Here is a 22252-nt window from a genome sequence, read left to right as displayed (position 1 = left end):
AGATATGAGAGATAGTGATCTATATCTTGACGATGAAGACTTAAAAAATTTAGGACTTCTTGAAATTGAGCATATATTAAATAGAAATGGAAGATCTCTCAAAGATTTCCCTCCCATGCCATTGCCATCTTCGCAAGGTGCTCAATTTGTGACAAATAGGCTCATCAGAGAAGAGATGGAGTACGATAGTGTTTCGGAAAAACAATTATTCAATGAATTACATTCTGGTTTAAATAGTGAGCAATTGGAAGTTTATGACACCATAATGAATACATACAATTGTAAAAAAGGGGGTTTGTTTTTCCTTTATGGAAGTGGGGGAACAGGAAAAACATATCTGTGGAAAACATTGATAGCAAAGTTTAGGTCAGAAGAAAAAATTGTCCTTTCGGTTGCATCATCTGCAATTGCGGCTTTACTGTTACCAGGAGGTAGAACTGTGCATTCACACTTTAAAATTCCAATTAATTTGGATGAATTCTCAAGTTGTAGTATTAATCAACAGACTGAACTGGCAAAATTAATTCAGGAGGCATCATTGATCATATGGGATGAAGCTCCAATGCACCATCGTTATGGATTTGAGGCAGTTAATCCTACTTTCAGAGATATACTAAAGGGTACAGAATTTTGTTTAACTGATTGTGTAATTGGTGGAAAACTATTCATACTTGGTGGTGACTTCAGACAAATTTTACCTGTAGTACCAAAAGGTAGGTGGGAAGCCACAATTGCAGCATCATTGAAGGAATCGACTATTTGGAATCATTGTCGTGTGTTGCATTTGAGGACCAATATGCGTATTATGGCCCATGATACTTCTATTCAAATGCGTCAACAACTAAGGGATTTTGCTAACTGGATATTGATGATTGGTGATGGAAAAATACCTAGAATTTCTTTCATTGAAGGTGGGGAGACTAATTGGATTGAAATTCCAGAACAGTTCTTGATTAGAAATGGATCACATGCTCTACATGATTTGATCCATGCAATCTATCCAGAATTAAGTACTAGATACAGTGACAGTTCTTACTTGAAAGAATGTGGCATCTTAGCACCAAAAAATGCTGATGTTGATGAATTAAATGTCATAATGCTATCAATGTTGCCTGGAGAATCTTGAAAATACCTAAGTGCAGATACGATATGTCCAGCTGAGGGTGAGAACATTGACGAAGGCATGCATCCACCAGAGTTATTGCACTCATTAAATTTTCCAGGAATTCCAAGTCATTGCTTTGAACTCAAAAAGGGAGCACCTATAGTGCTACTGAGAAATCTCAATCAATCTCAAGGTCTATGTAATGGCACCCGTTTTATTGTTGAGAGAATGGGAGATATAGTGATTGAGGCACGAGTGATTACGGGTTCGAATCTTGCGGAAGGAGTCTTCATTCCACGTATCATTTTATCACCATCTACCACACATTCACCTGTCCCGATTAAAAGAAGACAATTTCTCATAAAATTAGCATTTGCAATGACCATAAACAAAAGTCAAGGTCAGACTTTAAAAAAAGTTGGTGTATACCTTCCTAATCCAGTATTCTCCCATGGTCAGTTATATGTTGCCTTATCGCGTGTTACCACACCATCAGGCTTGAAGATATTGATTGTCAATAAGGTTGACCAACCATCATATTACACAAAAAATGTTGTATATCATGATGTCCTTGATGGCATTTGAAGATTGAAATAAAATGTCTTTTCAAAATTTGAATGACTATGTTTTTTTTATTCTTTAATTATACAATACTTACTACTCTAAATTCTAAATCTTATCCAAATTATTACATTTAGTATACAAAAAATTGGATGATCTAATCTTTTTTTTTTTTTCATTTTCATTTAATAAAAATAATTAAAAAACTTACCCTTACAAAATATGTTTGTATAATATTTTTTGTATAATAATTCATTACTTATTTTTTCTATTTTATCATAATGTAAACTTAACAATTTTTATTTTTTTATTAAAAATTCTTAATATTTTCATTTTCAAATTTCTTAAGATCTATAGATACATTGTATAAAAATTATAAATTCATATTTTGCTCATATGCATCTACATTGTCAATAGGTGATAGAATTATCAGATATCCCTATTTTGCTGATTTACATCCATATGCAAGTAATTGGAGCGTTAAAGCAAAGTTAGTCAGGTTGTTATCTGTGACTAATCGTCCTGGGGGAAATATGACATTCAGAATGATTTTTGTTGATGGACAGGTATTTACAACTCTTATCATGAGATAATTGTTAAATATTTTGTTTTATATTATGTTAAAAGTGTGTACTTATTAGCTTTTTTGAAAGGGTGATGCCATGGAAGGAACTGCATGCTCTGAGGAATATGATTACTTCAAAGAACATTTAATTGAGGGAAAAATATATTGTTTTAGAGGAGTTCATATTACATTGGCTGATGAGAAATTCAAGTTGGTGCCATATTATTATAAGATGTCTTTTACTAATGATACAACAATTGTGGACATACTTGATCATGATAATAATGTACCATTTCAGTGGTATTTCCTTAAAAAATTATTAGACATTGGGCAATTTCTTCATCAAGATGTTCAATTAATAGGTACGTTACTTTTACTAAATGATACTTATCTAGATTATATACTTACATAGTTTATTACCAATACAAAAAATTTGTGACTATCAAAACAATAAACATGCAAATGCTAAAATATGCAGATGTGATTGGCTTGGTTGTTAGTGTAACTGAATGTCAAGGTATTGCAAATCGTGATAATTACAAGAGAGAGATTCTACTACTTGATACAAGGTATGATACTATAACATATTTCTGTGTCTTTACCAAATTTGAAATACTCTACGAATTATATTATTTTTTCTAATCTCAACTCTTTTTTTTTTAATTGTAAAAACAGTTTCACATTGGTAAGACTAACTCTATGGGATGTGTTTGCAACAACTGATGGCATGCAACTATATCATGCTCTAGAGAATGATAATATTTTGTTTGCCACTGGATTAACAGTTAAAGATTATCATGGTAGGATTACTTTTTATTCACTTTTATAATATCTACATGCATATACAAATATTGATATTAATAAATTATCTTTTCTCAACTTCTAGGTCCATGTCTCGCTACATGCAAATACAGCAAGTTATATATCAATCATTCATTCTGTTATACAAATCATATTTGAGTGTCGTATGTTATGATTGTATAATATTAATTAATTATTTATGACAATATAATTCTCACAATTATATATATATATATATATATATATTGACATGTTTATCTAGGCTTGCTATGAATCCTATATCACAAAAGTTGGTATCTTGGAATCGAAAAAATGGATTCTCAATTTTATAGTCATTGATAATATTAAATGCCAAAAGAATTCGAATACGTGATTTTGCACCCATGCCAAAGGTAAGAATTGTTATCATCCCAATTAATAATTGTTCTCTTTCTCCTCCGAAGCCGCCACACTTCCGCCTCCGACCACCACCTTCGCCGCCGCCGCAGCAGTATTGTTGTTGTTGTTGTTGTCGGCGTCGTCTACTAGTAGTGACAAAAATAAATGAGTTTTGATCATCTGAGAAAAATAGATGATAATAATAAAGAAATGATTGGTAAAGTGATTTGGGTTTATGGGAAATTATTCAAAAACATCTAAAAAAAGTCTCCAAAGAAACACAAAGAGATCAGCTATATATATATACTAGTGCATGCCCGTGCCTGAAGGCACGGTGTAAATAATGTTGGTATCACATACTTTACAAAAATTAATGAAAATAAATCAATTTAAAATGGTAACAATTTCACTGCTACAGAAATCAATTGTAATAAATTAATTCAAAATGACAACAATTTCATTGCAATATATAACTTTACACATAAGTCGAAATAGCAAATTACAGTTTTGGCAAACTTCATAATTAAAGTTTAAATAGCAAATTTATAATATAAAAATGTTGTGTACAACATAAACAAAGATATTTACGCCAAAATAACACATGTACAGTGAATTAAAATGAGGCAACCTTCAATAAAAGAATATGTCTAAATGAGGCAACCTTCAATAAAAGAATATGTCTAAATTAGTATTATAATTGAGTGAACATTTTGGTACAAAAGAGTAACCATCCTAACTTAAAAAAAATAAAAAATAAAAAATAAAAAAGAAGAAAAATTAATCATCCAATTTAGAATGAAAGAGCCAACCATCAACACGCATAGAAAAACAACACAATCCCAACATTTGTTAGGTGGATTAGTCACCTGCAACAAAAATTCACTTTAAAAAATCAATAAAAAGAAATCATAATAGGAACAATCATATCAAAATACCTTTGAAAAACAAATAAACCAATCACCACAAATTAATTGGAATTAAACATATGATCAAGCACCTTTCAATTTAGTTCCCAAGTCTCTTGATTAGTGTATATCATAACTTGTGAGTTCACCTGTTGCTACTTAATGAATATGAATTGCTAAGTATAACTCTTCTTTCTTTTCCTTTTCTAATTGAACATGAAGAATTTAACAATTTAGATAATACATGAAAACAAATGAAAATAAATAATTATATCTAATTTGGAATCCCATTACAGATAGGCTCATGACAAAAATCTTTGCCCAATTAATTATTATACAACAATTTACTCAAAATTCTCACTATCACTGTTTTTCTGCAATATACTCATCACAACAAAAGAATGCGTAATGAAAAACCCAATAAAAAAATTTAAATACAAAGATGTTATCTTTTGTAATATCATGGACAATTGCCACTTTTATACACCTGAAATTTGAAGGAAAAAACAAATTTAAAAGTCAAAGTCAAAATATATCACTCTAATTGAGTCCCAGAGATTCACAAAAAAAAAAAAAAAAAAAAAAAATTTATGTTAGTGATGAGAAGAGATCGAACAATTTATGTGTAATAAAGTTTTATATTTAGGTAGTGCCTAATGAAACAATTAGAAGGCTTTTTTAAATTCAACAATTAGAAGGCTTAACCATAAAGTGAAAATTACTACCACCTCAATAAGATAAAAAACTTGAATGATTGAAGAGATCGTACTTGAGTGCTCAAAGTTGTGATCTAAAACATTCTCTAAAAAAAACTTGAATGTGTTTTTTTTTTTTTTTTTTTTATAAACTTGGAGTGTCATAGGCACAGGTGGTTCTTTTACGATGAAATGTTGTTCTTTTACAATGAAATCATGAAACTATCATATTTATACCCAAAAGACAATATAAGTTGATTTTCCAATTGCCCAACACTATCAATTGAACTGAATTAAATCAATCTAACAAAGATATGAGTTATTACACATTGGTCTCCTATGCATTTTGTTAGTTTCTTTAGACCAAGAATCCAACCATCTAATTCAAGCAATCAATCAAAACCACACACATAATAATATAAAATTCTAAACCCGCCAATATCAATAATATAAAATTTAAGCTAAAGATAACTTGCCAATCAATAATACCAAGAACAAAAGGAGATTAGATTCTACAATAAACATAGTTAAATCATTACACTATGAAAAAAAATAGAATTTGAAAGTAGACTAACAAATAGAAGGCTTCTCTATTAAACCAACTAATAATGATGAAATTATAAACAACCAATTAGAGGATTCTATGTAAATAAGAAGACTTTTGTTAATGAGATTAATCAATGTAACGCCCTCAAAACAATACATAAAACCCATCACTTTAGACATGCATTGATATAAAAGAAACCAACCATTTCTATTCATCAGAGTAGTTCTTACAACAGTATTACATGTTAACAACAAAAGGAAATGCCCTAAGGGCTTACAGCTTTCCAAGTCAACACCTGGTTACACAAAAGAAGAGTACTAACTCTATACAAAATAAGCCCTTGGCTTGATATACATGTAATACAAACAAAATAATAAAAAAGAGTCTTCAACTCTCATCATCATCCAAGCTATGTCCTTGGAGGTGGCATGCTACCTGTACCTGAAAATAATGTCCCATATAGGGTGAGCCAACGCCCAGTAGAGATATGGTAAACACAGTATGAGCAATAACTAAGACATTAGCAATTGATAAATGTTCAATTTCCATAAATCAATTCATAACCCATTTCCATTTCATGACCACAGTGTTCATGTTTCATTTCATTTTCCATTTCTTATCAATTTCACAATTTACATCAACGGCTTAGAATCTGGCCAACCACTTATATGAGACAGTGACTCATATTAAGCGTTTTCCATTTTACAATAGATAAACATACTAGTTGTATCAACATCTCAATAGATAAGCATACAAGCTGTATCCACATTTCAACAGATAAGCATATTAGCTATATTAACACTTCCGAAGATAAGCATATGAGCTGTATCAACACGTTAACTGACAAGCATATGAGCTGTATCAGCGGAGTCCATCCCTATCTCCTCCCAAACAACATCCGGTTTAGAGGTCCATCCCCTATCTTCCCCTAAACCGTGGAGTACATCCCCTATCTCCTCCTCCCACACACAACGTATATATACAAAGGTCATATACACAATCAATCAACACATAACGTTAATGTATTCTATCAACCGTTATACTCTATGACGTATCCAATTGATTAGTTTTAGTTTACCTAATCATCATGCATTGTCTACAACAATCAAAACTACCCTCCACCGGTAGCCCAAGCAATTATTTCTAAACAGATAATAAAAGCTCCAACAGATAAAATATCAATGTTTTCAAAAGTGAGCGATTAATAAATCCAATTCCACTATTCTACATAATGAGCCAATTTCATTATTTCCAACTCAATTCCATATAACCACAAATTTTCCAAATTAATCATACTAATTAATTTATACAACCAATTAGGGTTTTCTACTCCATTTCCCAATATTGACCCAATGGTCTATATATCAACAACCAACAACAATATCATTATTTTGAAACCCAAAATACATATTTTTGAATTAAAATAACAAAACACCCTTTCAACATTTTCAAACCCTAACTTCCCAAAATCAACCATTTAACAAAATACCCAAATATCTAGGTCAAAACCCATAGTAGTGAATAGGAATCCCTACTTCAAAAGATGACACCCGAAGAAGAAGATGACGAAAACGAAGTTGCTCCAAATCACAAGTTTCTCGGATCAAAATGTAGCCCTCGATGATCAACCCAACTTTTACAAAGGCCAAAGGTGAGGAAACAACTCCTACTAGATCAATACTTAGAGAGAAGTTTGAGTTTTAGAGTGAGGTGCTCTCTAATGGCTTTTTCGAAAAAGTAAGAGAGAGAAAGAATGAGAAAAAGTAATTTAAAAATGCCTCACAGCCAATTGATATACGACATTCCCGCTCGAGCGGAAAACACAACGCTCGAGCGTCAAGAACAAAAACTAGGTCCGCTCGAGCGCAAGAAGGACTGCTTGAGCGCCAAGACACAAGAATAAAGTACATCCGCTCGAGCGCGAAAACCAGTCCGCTCGAGCGTAGATTTCCCCCTCCCAGAACTTTCACCAAGACAGTACTACCCGCTCGAGCGTAGAAATCACACCTGCAGAAGTTTTGCAGGGACACGAAATACTGGGAGTGTGCAATCTCTGCTCGAGCGCCAGAACACCCGCTCGAGCGGACAACCAAAAACCAAACTCCGCTCGAGCGCAGAATGACCCACTCGAGCGTAACACCAAAAACCTGGGCAATAACTCTAGAGACCAAAACTCATCCTACCTGTTCAAAACATGCCCAACACATCCTAAAACTCAAACATAAGGAATTTAAAGGATGACAATAAGGTATACAACCACCAACTCCACGGAACCAAAGTCCGGAACACAACAATTACAGAAAGGGAAAACCGGGATCGCTATAACCTTCCCCCCTTAAGGAATTTCGTCCCCGAAATTAAACACAAGTTTTTTAAAAACAGGTTTTCTTCATTTACAACAATATTACAACATAATATTGAACATTCTGACCCATTACCGGTCAATCCCTTCTCTTTTCAAGAGGCATTTCTCATTATACATAACAACCTGCATTATCAACATGCATTCTTTTGAAATTTTCCAATTTCAACTCATTTTCCACAATTCCATAATACATGCAACATTAACATCATTCTTGCATTTCCACAATACATTGAACATATGCAATGTTATAACTAATTTTCATTAACCAAAACATTCACAATGTTTTACAACTTAAGACATATATAATGTTCTTAAAGTTTAACGATATTACAAAATTACCAATGCATGGTTACACATCAACAAACAAGTCCGGATATTTCTCGCGGACTTCCAACTCATGTTCCCAAGTGGCTTCCTCCACTCCATGATGTTTCCACAAAACCTTTACCAAAGGAATGGTCTTTCCACGCAGGACTTGATCTCGTCTATCCAAGACCCGAACCGGTCTCTCTTCATACGAGGCATCCTCATCTACCTCTAAGTCGGTCCAATCTAACACATAGGACGGATCTGGCTCATACTTCCAAAGCATACTCACATGAAACACGTTATGCACTCCGGACAACTGTGGTGGTAAAGCTAAACGATAAGCAGCCTCCCCAATCCTCTCAAGGATCTCAAAGGGACCGATAAACCGAGGGGATAACTTCCCACTCTTCCCAAAACTCATCAAACCTCTCCTAGGTGATATTTTCAAGAAGACATGATCACCTACCTCAAACCCCAAAGGCCTCCTCCTACGGTCGGCATAACTTTTTTGACGACTCTGGGCTGTAACAAGCCTCCTACGGATAAGCTCAACTTTCTCTATCATCTCCCCAACCAACTCTGGACCCAACAAAGGTGCATCACCTACCTCGGCCCAACACACTGGAGACCTACACGGTCGGCCATACAAGGCCTCAAACGGTGCCATACCGATGCTAGACTGAAAACTGTTGTTGTAGGCAAACTCCACCAAGGGCAAGTGCCTCTCCCACGTCCCACTAAAGTCAAGGACACAACCTCGAAGCATATCCTCAAGTATCTGAATAGTACGCTCGGGACTGCCCGTCAGTCTGAGGATGATAAGCCGTACTAAAGGTCAACTTAGTGCCTAAGGCACTCTGCAAACTCTGCCACAACTTAGCAGTAAAATGAGGATCTCTATCTGAGACGATCGTCACTGGGACCCTGTGCAATCTCACTATGTCCCGAATATACAAGTCGGCAAGATGATCTATCGAATCTCTCACGCGCATAGGAATAAAGTGCGCTGACTTAGTCAACCGGTCTACAACTACCCAAATAGCATCACTACCCCGCTGAGTCCTCGGAAGACCTACAACAAAGTCCATAGTGACATGCTCCCACTTCCACTCGGCAATAGGCAAGGGTTGCAACAAACCCGCTAGCCACTGATGCTCGGCCTTCATTTGTTGACAAGTAAGGCACCTTGATACGAAAACAGCCACATCTCTTTTCATACCCCGCCACCAAAACTGGCGACCCAAATCCCGATACATCTTAGTGCCTCCCAGATGCACCGCAAGGCGTGAATGATGGAACTCTCGGGGTACTTCCTCTCGGCAAGACTCCGGCACAAATAAACGGTCTCGGTATCTCACACTCTGGTCGGGATACACCGTCAAACCCTTCTCAACCTTCCCACTGGAGATCTTCTCTCGGAGGGATTCTACCTCAAGGTCACCTCTCTGTGCCTCTAACACTCGAGTCACAAGTGTAGGCTGCGCAACAACAGAAAACAAGGCCGCAGCCTCAATAGATTCGCCCAAAAGTAAATCAAACTCGCCAAGTGCACCCAACATCTCCCATTCCCGGATGGCTATACAAGCTATATCACTAATGGGTTTCCTACTAAGGGCATCGGCCACAACATTGGCCATTCCCGGGTGATAGTTCAACTCAAAATCATAGTCCTCAATGAACTCCATCCACCTTCTCTGCCTCAAATTCAAGTCTCTCTGTGTAAACAGATACTTCAAACTCTTGTGGTCCGAGAACACCTCGAACCTCTCACCATAAAGTTAGTGCCTCCAAATCTTCAAGGCGAAGATCACTGCTGCTAACTCTAGGTCGTGTGTAGGGTAATTCTTCTCGTGTATTTTCAACTGACATGAGCCATAAGCTACCACTTTCCCCTCTTGCATCAACACACAACCCAAACCCTCTCGTGAGGCATCACAATAAACCGCATAGCCCAACCCTCTCTCCGGAATAATCAAAATCGGAGCGGTGGTCAATCTAACTTTCAACTCCTGGAACGACTTTTCGCAAGTCTCACTCCACACGAACTTGACCCCTTTCCGCGTCAATCTAGTCAACGGCGAAGCTAGCCTGGAGAAATCTTTCACAAACCGACGGTAATACCCAGCTAATCCCAGAAAATTATGGATCTCAAACACACTCTTAGGCTGTGCCCAATCTTGCACTGCCTCTACCTTGGATGTATCTACAGACACCCCTTCCCCGGATACCACATGGCCTAAGAATTTGACCTCTCCTAGCCAGAACTCACACTTCCCAAACTTGGCATACAGCCTATGGGCTCTAAGTAATTCAAGCACCACTCTCAAGTGTTTCTCGTGCTCCTCCTTAGAAGGCGAATAGATAAGAATGTCGTCCACGAAAACGACCACAAATCGATCTAAGAATTCCCGGAAGATCCGGTTCATCAAGTCCATAAAGACTGCCAGTGCATTGGTAAGCCCGAATGGCATCACCAGAAACTCATAATGGCCATACCGCGTACGGAATGTCGTCTTCGGAATATCCTCCTCCCTGACCCTCAACTGGCGATAACCCAATCTCAAGTCTATTTTAGAGAAACAACCGGAACCCTTCAACTGGTCAAACAAATCATCTATACGGGGCATAGGGTACTTATTCTTAACCGTAGCCCGATTCAACTTTCGGTAGTCGATACACAATCTCAAGGCACCATCTTTCTTTTTAACAAAGAGGGCCGGTGCTCCCCATGGTGAAATACTAGGGCGAACAAAACCCTTATCTAGTAATTCCTGGAGCTGAATCTTTAACTCACTCAACTCGACTGGGGCAAAACGATAAGGTGCCATAGAAATCGGCGCTGTGCCGGGCACTAAATCAATAGAGAACTCTATCTCTCGGTGAGGTGGAAAACTAACGAGATCCTCGGGAAAAACATCCGAATACTCGCAAACCACCCTTGGCAATACAATTTGGGTCTCATCACACTCACCACTCATAAAGCTAGCAAGTAGACCACTAAGCTTATTCCGCCCTCGCGGATCATACATCGATGGCAACACACTACCAACTCGATCCCCCAAGAAATGGAAACACTCCCTGCTCAAGGTACAAACTGTGACCCTCTGGCGGTAGCAATCAATAACAGCCCGGTATGACGATAGCCAGTCCATACCCAAAATAACATCGAAACCCTTCATGGGCATAATAACAAAGGGAAAAGGAAGCCTATGGTCAGCGACCTCTATATCACAACCTCTACATCCGTGTTTCAAAATCAATTCACCCCCAATAGGTGATACTACACAGATAGGAGATGCTAACAGTGCCAACTCCAACTCCAACACAGATGCAAATGCAGCAGATACAAAAGAATGAGATGCACCCGTGTCAATCAATACACTAGCAACCGAGTTGCAAAACAGAAAGGTACCTCTCACTACTGATGGAGCCGGTACTAGGTCCTGCGCGGTAACAGCATACACGCGCCCTGTAGGCCCCTGATCCACCTGCTCACCTCTAGGAGCAAAAAACTACTGCACTGACTGGGATGACGAAGCTCCCGGATTGGCCCTCGAGGCCTGCATAGACTGAGCTGGCTGATAACTCTACGTCTGCCTAGAACCAGATGCTCCTGAAGTGGCACTCAACTGCGGGCCAAACCTCTTTAGGTGCCCCGGCTGACCACACTGATAGCAAGACAAAGGCTGGCCCCTGCCCTGACTCTGGCCCTGAGGTCTAACTGAAGAAGAAGCAGCTCGCTGACCCCCTCCCTTCTGCGGGCAAACCGAAGACTTATGACCCAACTGGCCACACGCAAAACAAGTCAAGCCTTCCTGACTACCTCTCCCAGAGCCCGCACTCGGCACTGGAATGGTCGATCTAGCCAAACCACCCTGAGATTGCTGGGGGTTAGAACCCCTCTGTCTCCTGCCGTCACCCTGACCATCTTGGCTCCTCTTAGAGCCTCTCTGCCCTTCATCCTCCTCCTGCATCATAATCTCCATATGAGCTGCAGCATCAACCAAACGTCTGTACTCCCGGATAAAGGACCCTCCAACCCTCAACTTGAGTCCACGCCTCAACTTCCGCTCAAACTCTAAGCAATGACGTTCCTCAGACGCCACAAGTTCAGGTGCGAACCTGGACAAGCTAGTAAAAGTAGCCTTAAACTCGGCCATTGACAAACCCTGCTGTTTAAGCTGGCAAAACTGTTCCCTCAGCTTCTCCCTTGCAGCTGAAGATAAAAACTTCTCCTGGAAAGCATTCACAAACGCCTCCTATGCACCACCAACACTGCCCTTCTCGTACTTCCACCATTGACCCGCATCTCCTTTCAGTTGGAAGGATGCCAAGGTCACCTTTAAAGCCCCGTCCTCGATGCCAAGTATCCCGAACGTCTTCTCCATTTGTTCCAACCACTCGTCAGCCTTAAGTGGCTCCTTCGGGTCCCCAACAAACTCGTCCGGATTGGACCGGAAGAATTCTCTCTTCAAGAAGGAAGGCCCTGCCTCAGCTGCGTGGGCCTGCTCCTGATTCCCAGCTCTGAGAATACCTAAAGCTCTTGCTATTTCTCGGGCCAAGGCACTCATAGCCTGCTGACCTACTGGCTCGGCCACATGGGCCTGACCAACTCCCTCCTGCTGTGCCGGAATATCATCCGGTAAAGGCATCTCCTGCCTACCACGCCTGCCACGCCTACCACGTCCTCGTCCTGACATCCTAATAAAGGTATCCAAGACTATTAGCACATTCACAAATGTGCATGGACAACTGTAATTCACTCCACGTAAGCACATAATCACGTAAGCAACTACGAATTTCATTTTCGGATAATGACAGTCCCGAGGCGTTACTAGAGTTTCGGTTAGAAACAACATTGATCAAATGCCATTCCAACAAGACTCCCAGAAACCCAAGGATCCAATCAACATCCCAGAAACTACATTCCATACCCACATAGTCACATAAGCATGTTATCAATTAAACACATAGCATATGACACTACATCTAAGTCTCTATCAAGCGAGACAAACCCATTGTGATACTAATTACTTCCCACGTACCCAAAGTATTTGAACCCGGTACGCTCTGATATCAAGTTGTAACGCCCTCAAAATAATACATAAAACCCATCACTTTAGACATGCATTGATATAAAAGAAACCAACAATTTCTATTCATCAAAGTAGTTCTTACAACAGTATTACATGTTAACAACAAAAGGAAATGCCCTAAGGGCTTACAGCTTTCCAAGTCAACACCTGGTTACACAAAAGAAGAGTACTAACTCTATACAAAATAAGCCCTTGGCTTGATATACATGTAATACAAACAAAATAATCAAAAAGAGTCTTTAACTCTCATCATCATCCAAGCTATGTCCTTGGAGGTGGCATACTACCTGTACCTGAAAATAATGTCCCATATAGGGTGAGACAACGCCTAGTAGAGATATGGTAAACACAGTATGAGCAATAACTAAGACATTAGCAATTGATAAATGTTCAATTTCCATAAATCAATTCATAACCCATTTCCATTTCATGACCACAGTGTTCATGTTTCATTTCATTTTCCATTTCTTATCAATTTCACAATTTACATCAATGGCTCAAAACCTGGCCAACCACTTATATGAGACAGTGACTCATATTAAACGTTTCCCATTTTACAATAGATAAACATACTAGTTCTTTCAACATCTCAACAGATAAGCATACAAGCTGTATCCACATTTCAACAGATAAGCATATTAGCTATATCAACACTCCCAAAGATAAGCATATGAGCTGTATCAACACTTCCAAAGATAAGCATATAAGCTATATCAACACGTTAACTGACAAGCATATGAGTTGTATCAGCGGAGTCCATCCCCTATCTCCTCCCAAACAACATCCGGTTTAGAGGTCCATCCCCTATCTTCCCCTAAACCGTGGAGTACGTCCCCTATCTCCTCCCACACACACAACGTATATATACAAAGGTCATATACACAATCAATCAATACATACCGTTAATGTATTCTATCAACCGTCATACTCTATGACATATCCAATTGATTAGTTTTAGTTTACCTAATCATCATGCATTGTCTACAACAATCAAAACTACTCTCCACCGGTAGCCCAAGCAATTATTTCTAAACAGATAATAAAAGCTCCAACAGATAAAATATCAATGTTTTCAAAAGTGAGCGATTAATAAATCCAACTCCAGTATTCTACTATATAATGAGCTAATTTCATTATTTCCAACTCAATTCCATATAACCACAATTTTTCCAAATTAATCATACTAATTAATTTATACAACCAATTAGGGTTTTCTACTCCATTTCCCAATATTGACTCAATGGTCTATATATCAACAACCAACAACAATATCATTATTTTGAAACCCAAAATACATATTTTTGAATCAAAATAACAAAAACCCCCTTTCAACATTTTCAAACCCTAACTTCCCAAAATCAACCATTTAACAAAATACCCAAATAGCTAGGTCAAAACCCATAGTAGTGAGTAGGAATCCCTACTTCAAAAGATGACACCCGCAGAAGAAGATGACGAAAACGAAGTTGCTCTAAATCACAAGTTTCTCAGATCAAAATGTAGCCCTCGACGATCAACCTAACTTTTACAAAGGCCAAAGGTAAGGAAACAACTCCTACTAGATCAATACTTAGAGAGAAGTTTGAGTTTTAGAGTGAGGTGCTCTCTAATGGCTTTTTCGGAAAAGTAAGAGAGAAAAAGAATGAGAAAAAGTGATTTAAAAATGCCCCACAGCCAACTGATATACGACATTCCCGCTCGAGCGGAAAACACAACGCTCGAGCGTCAAGAACAAAAACTAGGTCTGCTCGAGCGCAAGAAGGACCGCTCGGGCGCCAAGACACAAGAATAAAGTACATCCGCTCGAGCGCGAAAACCAGTCCGCTCGAGCGTAGATTTCTCCCTTCCAGAACTTTCACCAAGACAGTACTACCCACTCGAGCGCCAACAAACCCGCTCGAGCGTGACCCGCTCGAGCGTAGAAATCACACCTGCAGAAGTTTTGCAGGGACACGAAATACTGGGAGTGTGCAATCTCCGCTCGAGCGCCAGAACACCCGCTCGAGCGGACAACCAAAAACCAAACTCCGCTCGAGCGCAGAATGACCCGCTCGAGCGTAACACCAAAAACCTGGGCAATAACTCTAGAGACCAAAACTCATCCTACCTGTTCAAAACATGCCCAACACATCCTAAAACTCAAACATAAGGAATTTAAAGGATGACAATAAGGTATACAACCACCAACTCCACGGAACCAAAGTCCGGAACACAACAATTACTGAAAGAGAAAACCGGGATCGCTATAATCAAAGATTGAAACACCACAGACCTGTAGTGAAGAAATAACTCATTTAATAGTGCTATAAGTAGATTGGGTTTAAATAACAATGTACAATGACTACTCGATTACTTAATTGTGCCATAAGTTAAGTACAATGGGCTGTTTCTTTCTCACTATAATTCTAATTTTTAACAATCAAATAAAAACATAAGATCACAGAACATTACTTTTCATGTTAAAAAAAGGAAACCTAATTCACACATTTATCAAAATCACCCAAATCATTTATCAAAACAGTAATCAGGTGACTTCAATCTCATATATGCTTTATTTGGTTCACTGGAATGAGATGAGATGAAATGAAATGGTTATTCCTTACACTTCAAGCTGATAAGTTTGTTTGGTCTGCCTCAAAATTAGGTGACTTCCCAAGATTGCCACTATGGAATAAATATATTATACATATGTGTATATGTACATAACCTGATTAGAATAATAAATATTGTAAATTTATGTAATAATAAAAAAGTCCCATCAAGAATAAATATTGTAAATTTAAACAAAAGTCCCATCAAGAATAAAAAACAGAGCTTCCTTGGCCAGGGAAAAAGAATAAAAGACATGAAAGAGAATGTACTTAGACTTCACCATTCAAAAATCCATGCATAACACAATCCTAGTGAAACATAACACGTCAGGGAAAGAAAACCTGTTTGTGGGTAAATGTTAGCACCAATTTACATAACGTGTTTGTGGGTAAATGTCATAACACAATCCTAGTGCATAATTAACACCAATTCAAAAATCCTAAGGAAAGAGAATGTTAGCACCAATTCAAAAATCCATGTATAACACCTGTTTGTGGGTAAATTTTAGCAACAATTTACAAAACTCATCCATGTCATAATGGGTATAATTAACCACTAATCAGGGAAAGATCCATGAAAGAATGATATTGATAGTCAAATTAAACAAAATAGTATAGCAATTTATGTGTGTTACAGAGATAATAAACATGAAAACAATATTTCTAATTAGCCCCCAATAATGACACATCAATGCTAATTGCAGGTATTTCTACAGAGGCCTATTAAATGCTCAGATATGGAAAAATCTGAGCATTTAAAATCTTTAGGTTCTTTTTCTTAAGGCCCAAGACACTAAATATTGGCCAGGGAAAAAGAATAAAAGACATGAAAGAGAATGTGCTCAGACTTCACCATTCAACAATCCACAAATGGTGATGTAATCAAAAACATGATCTAATCAAAAACCCACAAATGAAACCAGATCAATAGTAGAAAATGCTAGAAAAGTTATGATGAAATTCAGTCAATGGTGGCAAGTACTCCAAAACCAAATTTCAATCATCACCACAACATCTCACACCTTCAATTCAACTTAAAAAAATAACAATTTTCTATTTTGAATTTCACACAAACTGAATCCAAAACCAAACCAGTATAAAAATTAAAAATTAAAAAGCAAATTGAGATTTAGTTGAGAGAGGGAGGAAGTGAATCAACAACTATTAACAACTCTATTGAAGCTCTATTCAAAATCACTTAATAACAAAGGTTACATGCAAAAACAAAATTAAATGTCCCAAATGAGCAATACTCAACAAAACGGCCCCATCCACAAAAAAATTTTAGTTCAAACTTCCCAATTTCATTTGATTATTCAAGTAAAAATGATAAAATTTACAATGAAATCATGAAACTAATTTAACTAAATTGAATCAATCTGACAAAGATATGAGCTATTGCACTTTGTTTTCCTATGCATTTTGTTAGTTTCTTTAGACCAAGAATCAAACCATCTAATTCAAGCAATCAATCAAAACCATACACATATGCAGATGCCAAACTAATAATATAAAATTTAAGCTAAAGATGCACTGTTTTATGTTAATATCAATAACCTACCAATCAATAATACCAAGAACAAATAGAGATTAGATTCCACAATGAACATAGTTAAAATAGAATTTGCAAATCAAATTGAAAGCATGCTAACAAATAAAAGGCTTATCTGTTAAACCAACTAATAATGATGAAATTCTAAATAACCAATTAGAGGATTCTATGTAAATAAGAAGACTTTTGTTAATGAGATTAATCAAAAATTGAACTGGATGATATTACAAATCTAAATAATTAAGTTATGAAATTCAAAACCAATTAACTGGAAAAAAAAATTTCAAATATTAATCATTAACACAACTTCTATAAGTAAATAAAAACTTGAAATTAATCATTAATCATGAATTTGAAATCTTAGTAAATAAAATCTCCAAATCAACTTCTATAAGTATAAAAACAAATTAAGTCATGAATTTACCTTTTATATCTATAACTCATGCCTCAACTTGAAATTGCTTCCATTGATAATGTTTCGAATTCTATGAAAATTGAATACATTTGTACCAATTAAAAAAGCCAAAATTGTATTTAGATATAACTGAGATAGGGGGTGGGAGTGAGTGGGAATCATTCTATTATGAATCTTCAGTCTAAAACAAAATCCAAACACACGTGGGCTCGGCTGGTGGTGTATGATGAGATTACAAATGTACATTGAATATTGGAGGCGAAAAACAAAGGTGGGAAAGGTTCAAATGAAAACCTCTTTGTACAATAATGCAATAACAACATACTAAAAACCCCCAAAATCCCGTACTAATATACCAATAAAAGCACGAAACAACAACCCATTCACATGAAAAATATATCTAAAAATCTAAGTTTGGGTGCTCACCACGAAAAAGTTATTGAACCCATTAATCTTGAGAGAGAGAGAGAGAGAGAGAGAGAGAGAGAGAGAGAATCACCACAAATCAACTATGTAGAGCATGTGTTGGTCTTCAAAATCAAAGAATCATGGGAGTCAAAAATTATTGAAATATGGTTCCAAACTGCCCATAATAGCTATAATGGCTCATAACTCTATATAAGCAAAGGAAACTAGATCAAAGCCAATGGATTTTAAGTGAAAACAAAGCAATACCATAACAAATTATAAACAGAAACCCCAATGGATTTTAATTGCCTTAAAAATTAGACTTTCATTTGGGTTTAAAGTTCTATGTATGGTGACGAGGATCATCACTTATATTTGAACAAACTTGCATGTGCACAAATCATTAGAATGTTATTATTACCTTTACTTTGCAGAACAGAGCATCCAACAAACCCAACAAACCCATAATTTATTTGTTTAAGGTTTCAATTTTGTTCTTTGAATATATATATATTTTTATTGCATTCTCCTGGCTAAATATTGATTTATCATGTATTGATTTCTCATATATTAGGGGAAATTAATAATGTGCACTCTTAAAAGGATGCACATCATATTAATAAAGTTTGTTTATTTGTCAAAAACAAAAGAAAATGATGCATATCATAAGATAGTTATGAATTTTTATGATGAAGATTGCCAATGTTTGTGGTGTGTGTTAAAACCAATTTGTGTGTGTGTAAATTCCATTGAAACATTTTATCAAACACTTAATAAGCAAGGAAGATAGAATGGTTATCAAACATTTTAGTAACAACCAAACGATAGTAATGGCACAACAAACATTCAATAGAGTAAATCAATACAATAGTCCCATAAATTCCAACTAAATCAACGTAAATGGGTTTCGTGGAACCCAACCAACTCTTCATATATGTGTGTATATATACATAGATAATATATATTTATAAGAAAAAACACAAAACCCATAAAAGTATACCCAAAATCCTACATGCATATAGAAAATTACGAAAAAACAATACTCACAGTTTGATTTTGGGAATCGTTCTTTCTCTATTCCACTAATGATCAATTGATGGTCTCTATGGCTTCAAAGAAAAAAAAAAAAAAAATTGTAATTAATATATATACACACAATAATCTATTAAGAAAGAGATGAGAGTATTACCTTTACTTTGCAGAACAGAGCACCCAACAAACCCAACAAACCCAACAAACCCATAGTTTATTTGTTTAAGGTTTCAATCTTGTTCTTTGAATATATATATATTTTTAATGCATTCTCTTGGCTAAATATTGATTTATCATGTATTGATTTCTCATATATTAGGGGAAATTAATAATGTCCACTCTTAAAAGGATGCACATCATATTAATAAAGTATGTTTATTTGTCCAAAAAAAAAAAAAAAAAAGAATTATATAGAATTGTTGGTTTTCTAAAATTTGAAATTAATAAAGTTTGAAATTATAATTCTATGCCGTAATTCTATGTCCACTCTATGCCGTATAATTCTATGCCCACTCTTAAAATAATATATAATTTGAAAACCAACAATTCTAGAATTTTGCTAACAATTCTATGCTGTATAGAATCTGAAAGGTATAGAATTTAGAAAACCAACAATTCTATACCAACATCAAACCAACAACTTAAGCCTAAACTTAGAAAACCCACAAATTCCTACTAAATCAAAGTAAGAAAAATAAAAATAAACAATACTCAAAAACCCAACCAACTCTTCATATATGTGTGTATATATTATCTGTATAAGAAAAATAAACAAAAACCCATAAAAGTGCACCCAAAATTAAAGAAAAACAATACTCACAGAAAAAAAAAACAAAGAAAAAAATGGATAAAAATCTGTAATCAATATATAAAAAGTGCAACCAACTCTTTAATTGATGATCTCTGTGGCTTCAAAGAAAAAAACCAAGTGTCACGACCCAAACCCACCCGTATGGGTTTAGTACCGTAACCGGCCAGTAATCCAAGATTACCGAAGGCCTGCTTAACAGTAGAACAATAATACAGAGTACAGGGGCTGGCGGAAGCCAATATAGTAAGTAAACAATGTCCAATGAGCTGTGAGTCTGTATGCAAAAAGATTTTTCATACACATATACATGAACAGTACAGAATAGTATGTACATATATACAATCATTCAGTTCAGGGACCTAATCCCTATTAAACAGTACAGTAACAGTCTATACAGTTATACAAAACAGATACAGAGACAGACAGGGAAATTAAAACACCCCTAAGCCATAATTTGACAGGCTTGAAACCTCGCAGTGAGGCACAGTGGTTGGCTTGACAAAACTGGAGCTTACCCCGACGCTTCTAACCACGGTCTGGTGCCTGTACACCTACATATATATATATATGAGCAGCGAGCTAAAGCCCAGTGAATAACGTAATGCGTAAAGAGGTTAAGAATGAATGTCCTTATAGTAATGAAAACAGTTCGTTAATTCAGTATATCAGTCATTCAGTCATATGTGGTACATCCATTAGCATAACAGTACAGTAAACAGTAGGTCTTAAAAGACCGAACAGTAAATGATGGCCATCAATCAGTAAATAGTAGTGGTTCTAACAAGGGAATCGACAGAGATCTCTGTAACAGTAACAATAAACAGTAGTTACTAAGGATGCCACAATACAGTTAAGAATATAGGACATACATTCATTCAATTAACAGTATCAGTTCAGAAAGCAGTACAGTTCAATTGTTCAGAAGATAATCATTTTGAACATATCTTTACACAGTTGTTACTCATAGAGTTCTGAGCTACAGTAAAGCTAGAGTGCGTCCCCAGTCGCCAACCCTACACAGTTATAGATTGAACACACACTAAGCTACACAGTTGGGAAAGATAATAACTTAATTCGTAATTTGCCTCGGTGTGTTCTACATCTATATCCTCATTAAGATGTCTTAAACTAGGCCTAAGAATGCCTAGGATGGGATGAGGATGCAAAGATGCATTCATAAAACATTTTCAGAATTTTCAGAAAGCAGGGGTCACGTTCGAGCGTAGGTTACTTCGCTCGAGCGAACATGCAGACAAAGGTTTCCGCTCGAGCGTAGACTTACCCGCTCGAGCGTTCTGCAAAACAGTTAAAAGTGCTGGATAGGTGAAAATCACGCTCGATTGGGCGCTCGACACCCGCTCGAGCATGAGACACAATGTCCCGCTCGAGTGTCAATTATTCCGCTCGAGCGGACATCAAAACAGTGCAAAGTACTGGGAGCACGAATTTCATGCTCGAGCGCCAGTCACCCCGCTCGAGCGTGAGTTCAAAATCTGGAATTTCCAGATTTGAACTTCCAAGCTCAAACCAAGTTCAAATGCATTAAAACCAATTCCTTTGGGCCTTTTCCCTGGAAAACATTTGTAAATACATTGAATAACATGATTCAAAGCTCAATTTGTAAAATTAAGGCCCAAAAGGAAGATCAATTCAACTAAATTTGAAACCAATTTTCATGAACATAATTCAAACATAACATGCATGAATTTAAACCATTTCAAAGCTTCAATTTCATGCTCTAATGAGCCAATATTTTCAAAGACAAGGTGAAAACATGGTTTATGATCAAAACATGGACATACATGTGGCAAATTTATGAAGAACAAGCTCTAAAATGCAAGAGTATACCATGCATGCAATAATTAAGCTTCAATTCAACACTTTTGAACCAATTCATGCCTTAACTCTTTAATCTACCATGATCCATGCTAGAAGGAACTTAAATACACAATTAAGAGAAGGAAATTCATACCTAGGTTCCTCAATTACAAGTCTAGAGGCTCAATTATGCACTTAAGCTTTCAATTCCTCAAAATTCAAGCCAAATCTCTATGTTGAATTCACTACTCTCACTTTCACTCTCTCTTGGTCGGCTAGAGCTCTCAAATAAGGCTGA

General features: G+C 36.6%; 2 protein-coding genes across 2 annotated transcripts; both read left to right on the top strand.

Annotated features, from left to right (window-relative positions):
• The first annotated feature begins 4 nt into the window (after positions 1-4).
• Positions 5-1126, top strand: LOC114286753 (uncharacterized). The gene has a single exon (XM_028229978.2). It carries the CDS (start codon positions 5-7, stop codon positions 1124-1126), a length of 1122 nt encoding a protein of 373 aa, XP_028085779.2.
• A 207-nt stretch (positions 1127-1333) lies between these two features.
• On the top strand, positions 1334-3060 carry LOC145793178 (replication protein A 70 kDa DNA-binding subunit B-like). The gene is made up of 5 exons (XM_082875929.1): positions 1334-1505; positions 2084-2232; positions 2320-2593; positions 2710-2800; positions 2907-3060. Exons 1-5 carry the CDS (start codon positions 1334-1336, stop codon positions 3058-3060), a joined length of 840 nt encoding a protein of 279 aa, XP_082732055.1.
• The last annotated feature ends 19192 nt before the right edge of the window (positions 3061-22252 follow it).

Source organism: Camellia sinensis, chromosome 6 (assembly GCF_055761805.1).
Source record: "Camellia sinensis isolate YWXY chromosome 6, ASM5576180v1, whole genome shotgun sequence".
NCBI lineage: Eukaryota > Viridiplantae > Streptophyta > Magnoliopsida > Ericales > Theaceae > Camellia > Camellia sinensis.
The sequence above is the reverse complement of the archived record's forward strand: the minus strand, read 5'-3'. Positions and strand labels throughout refer to the sequence as shown.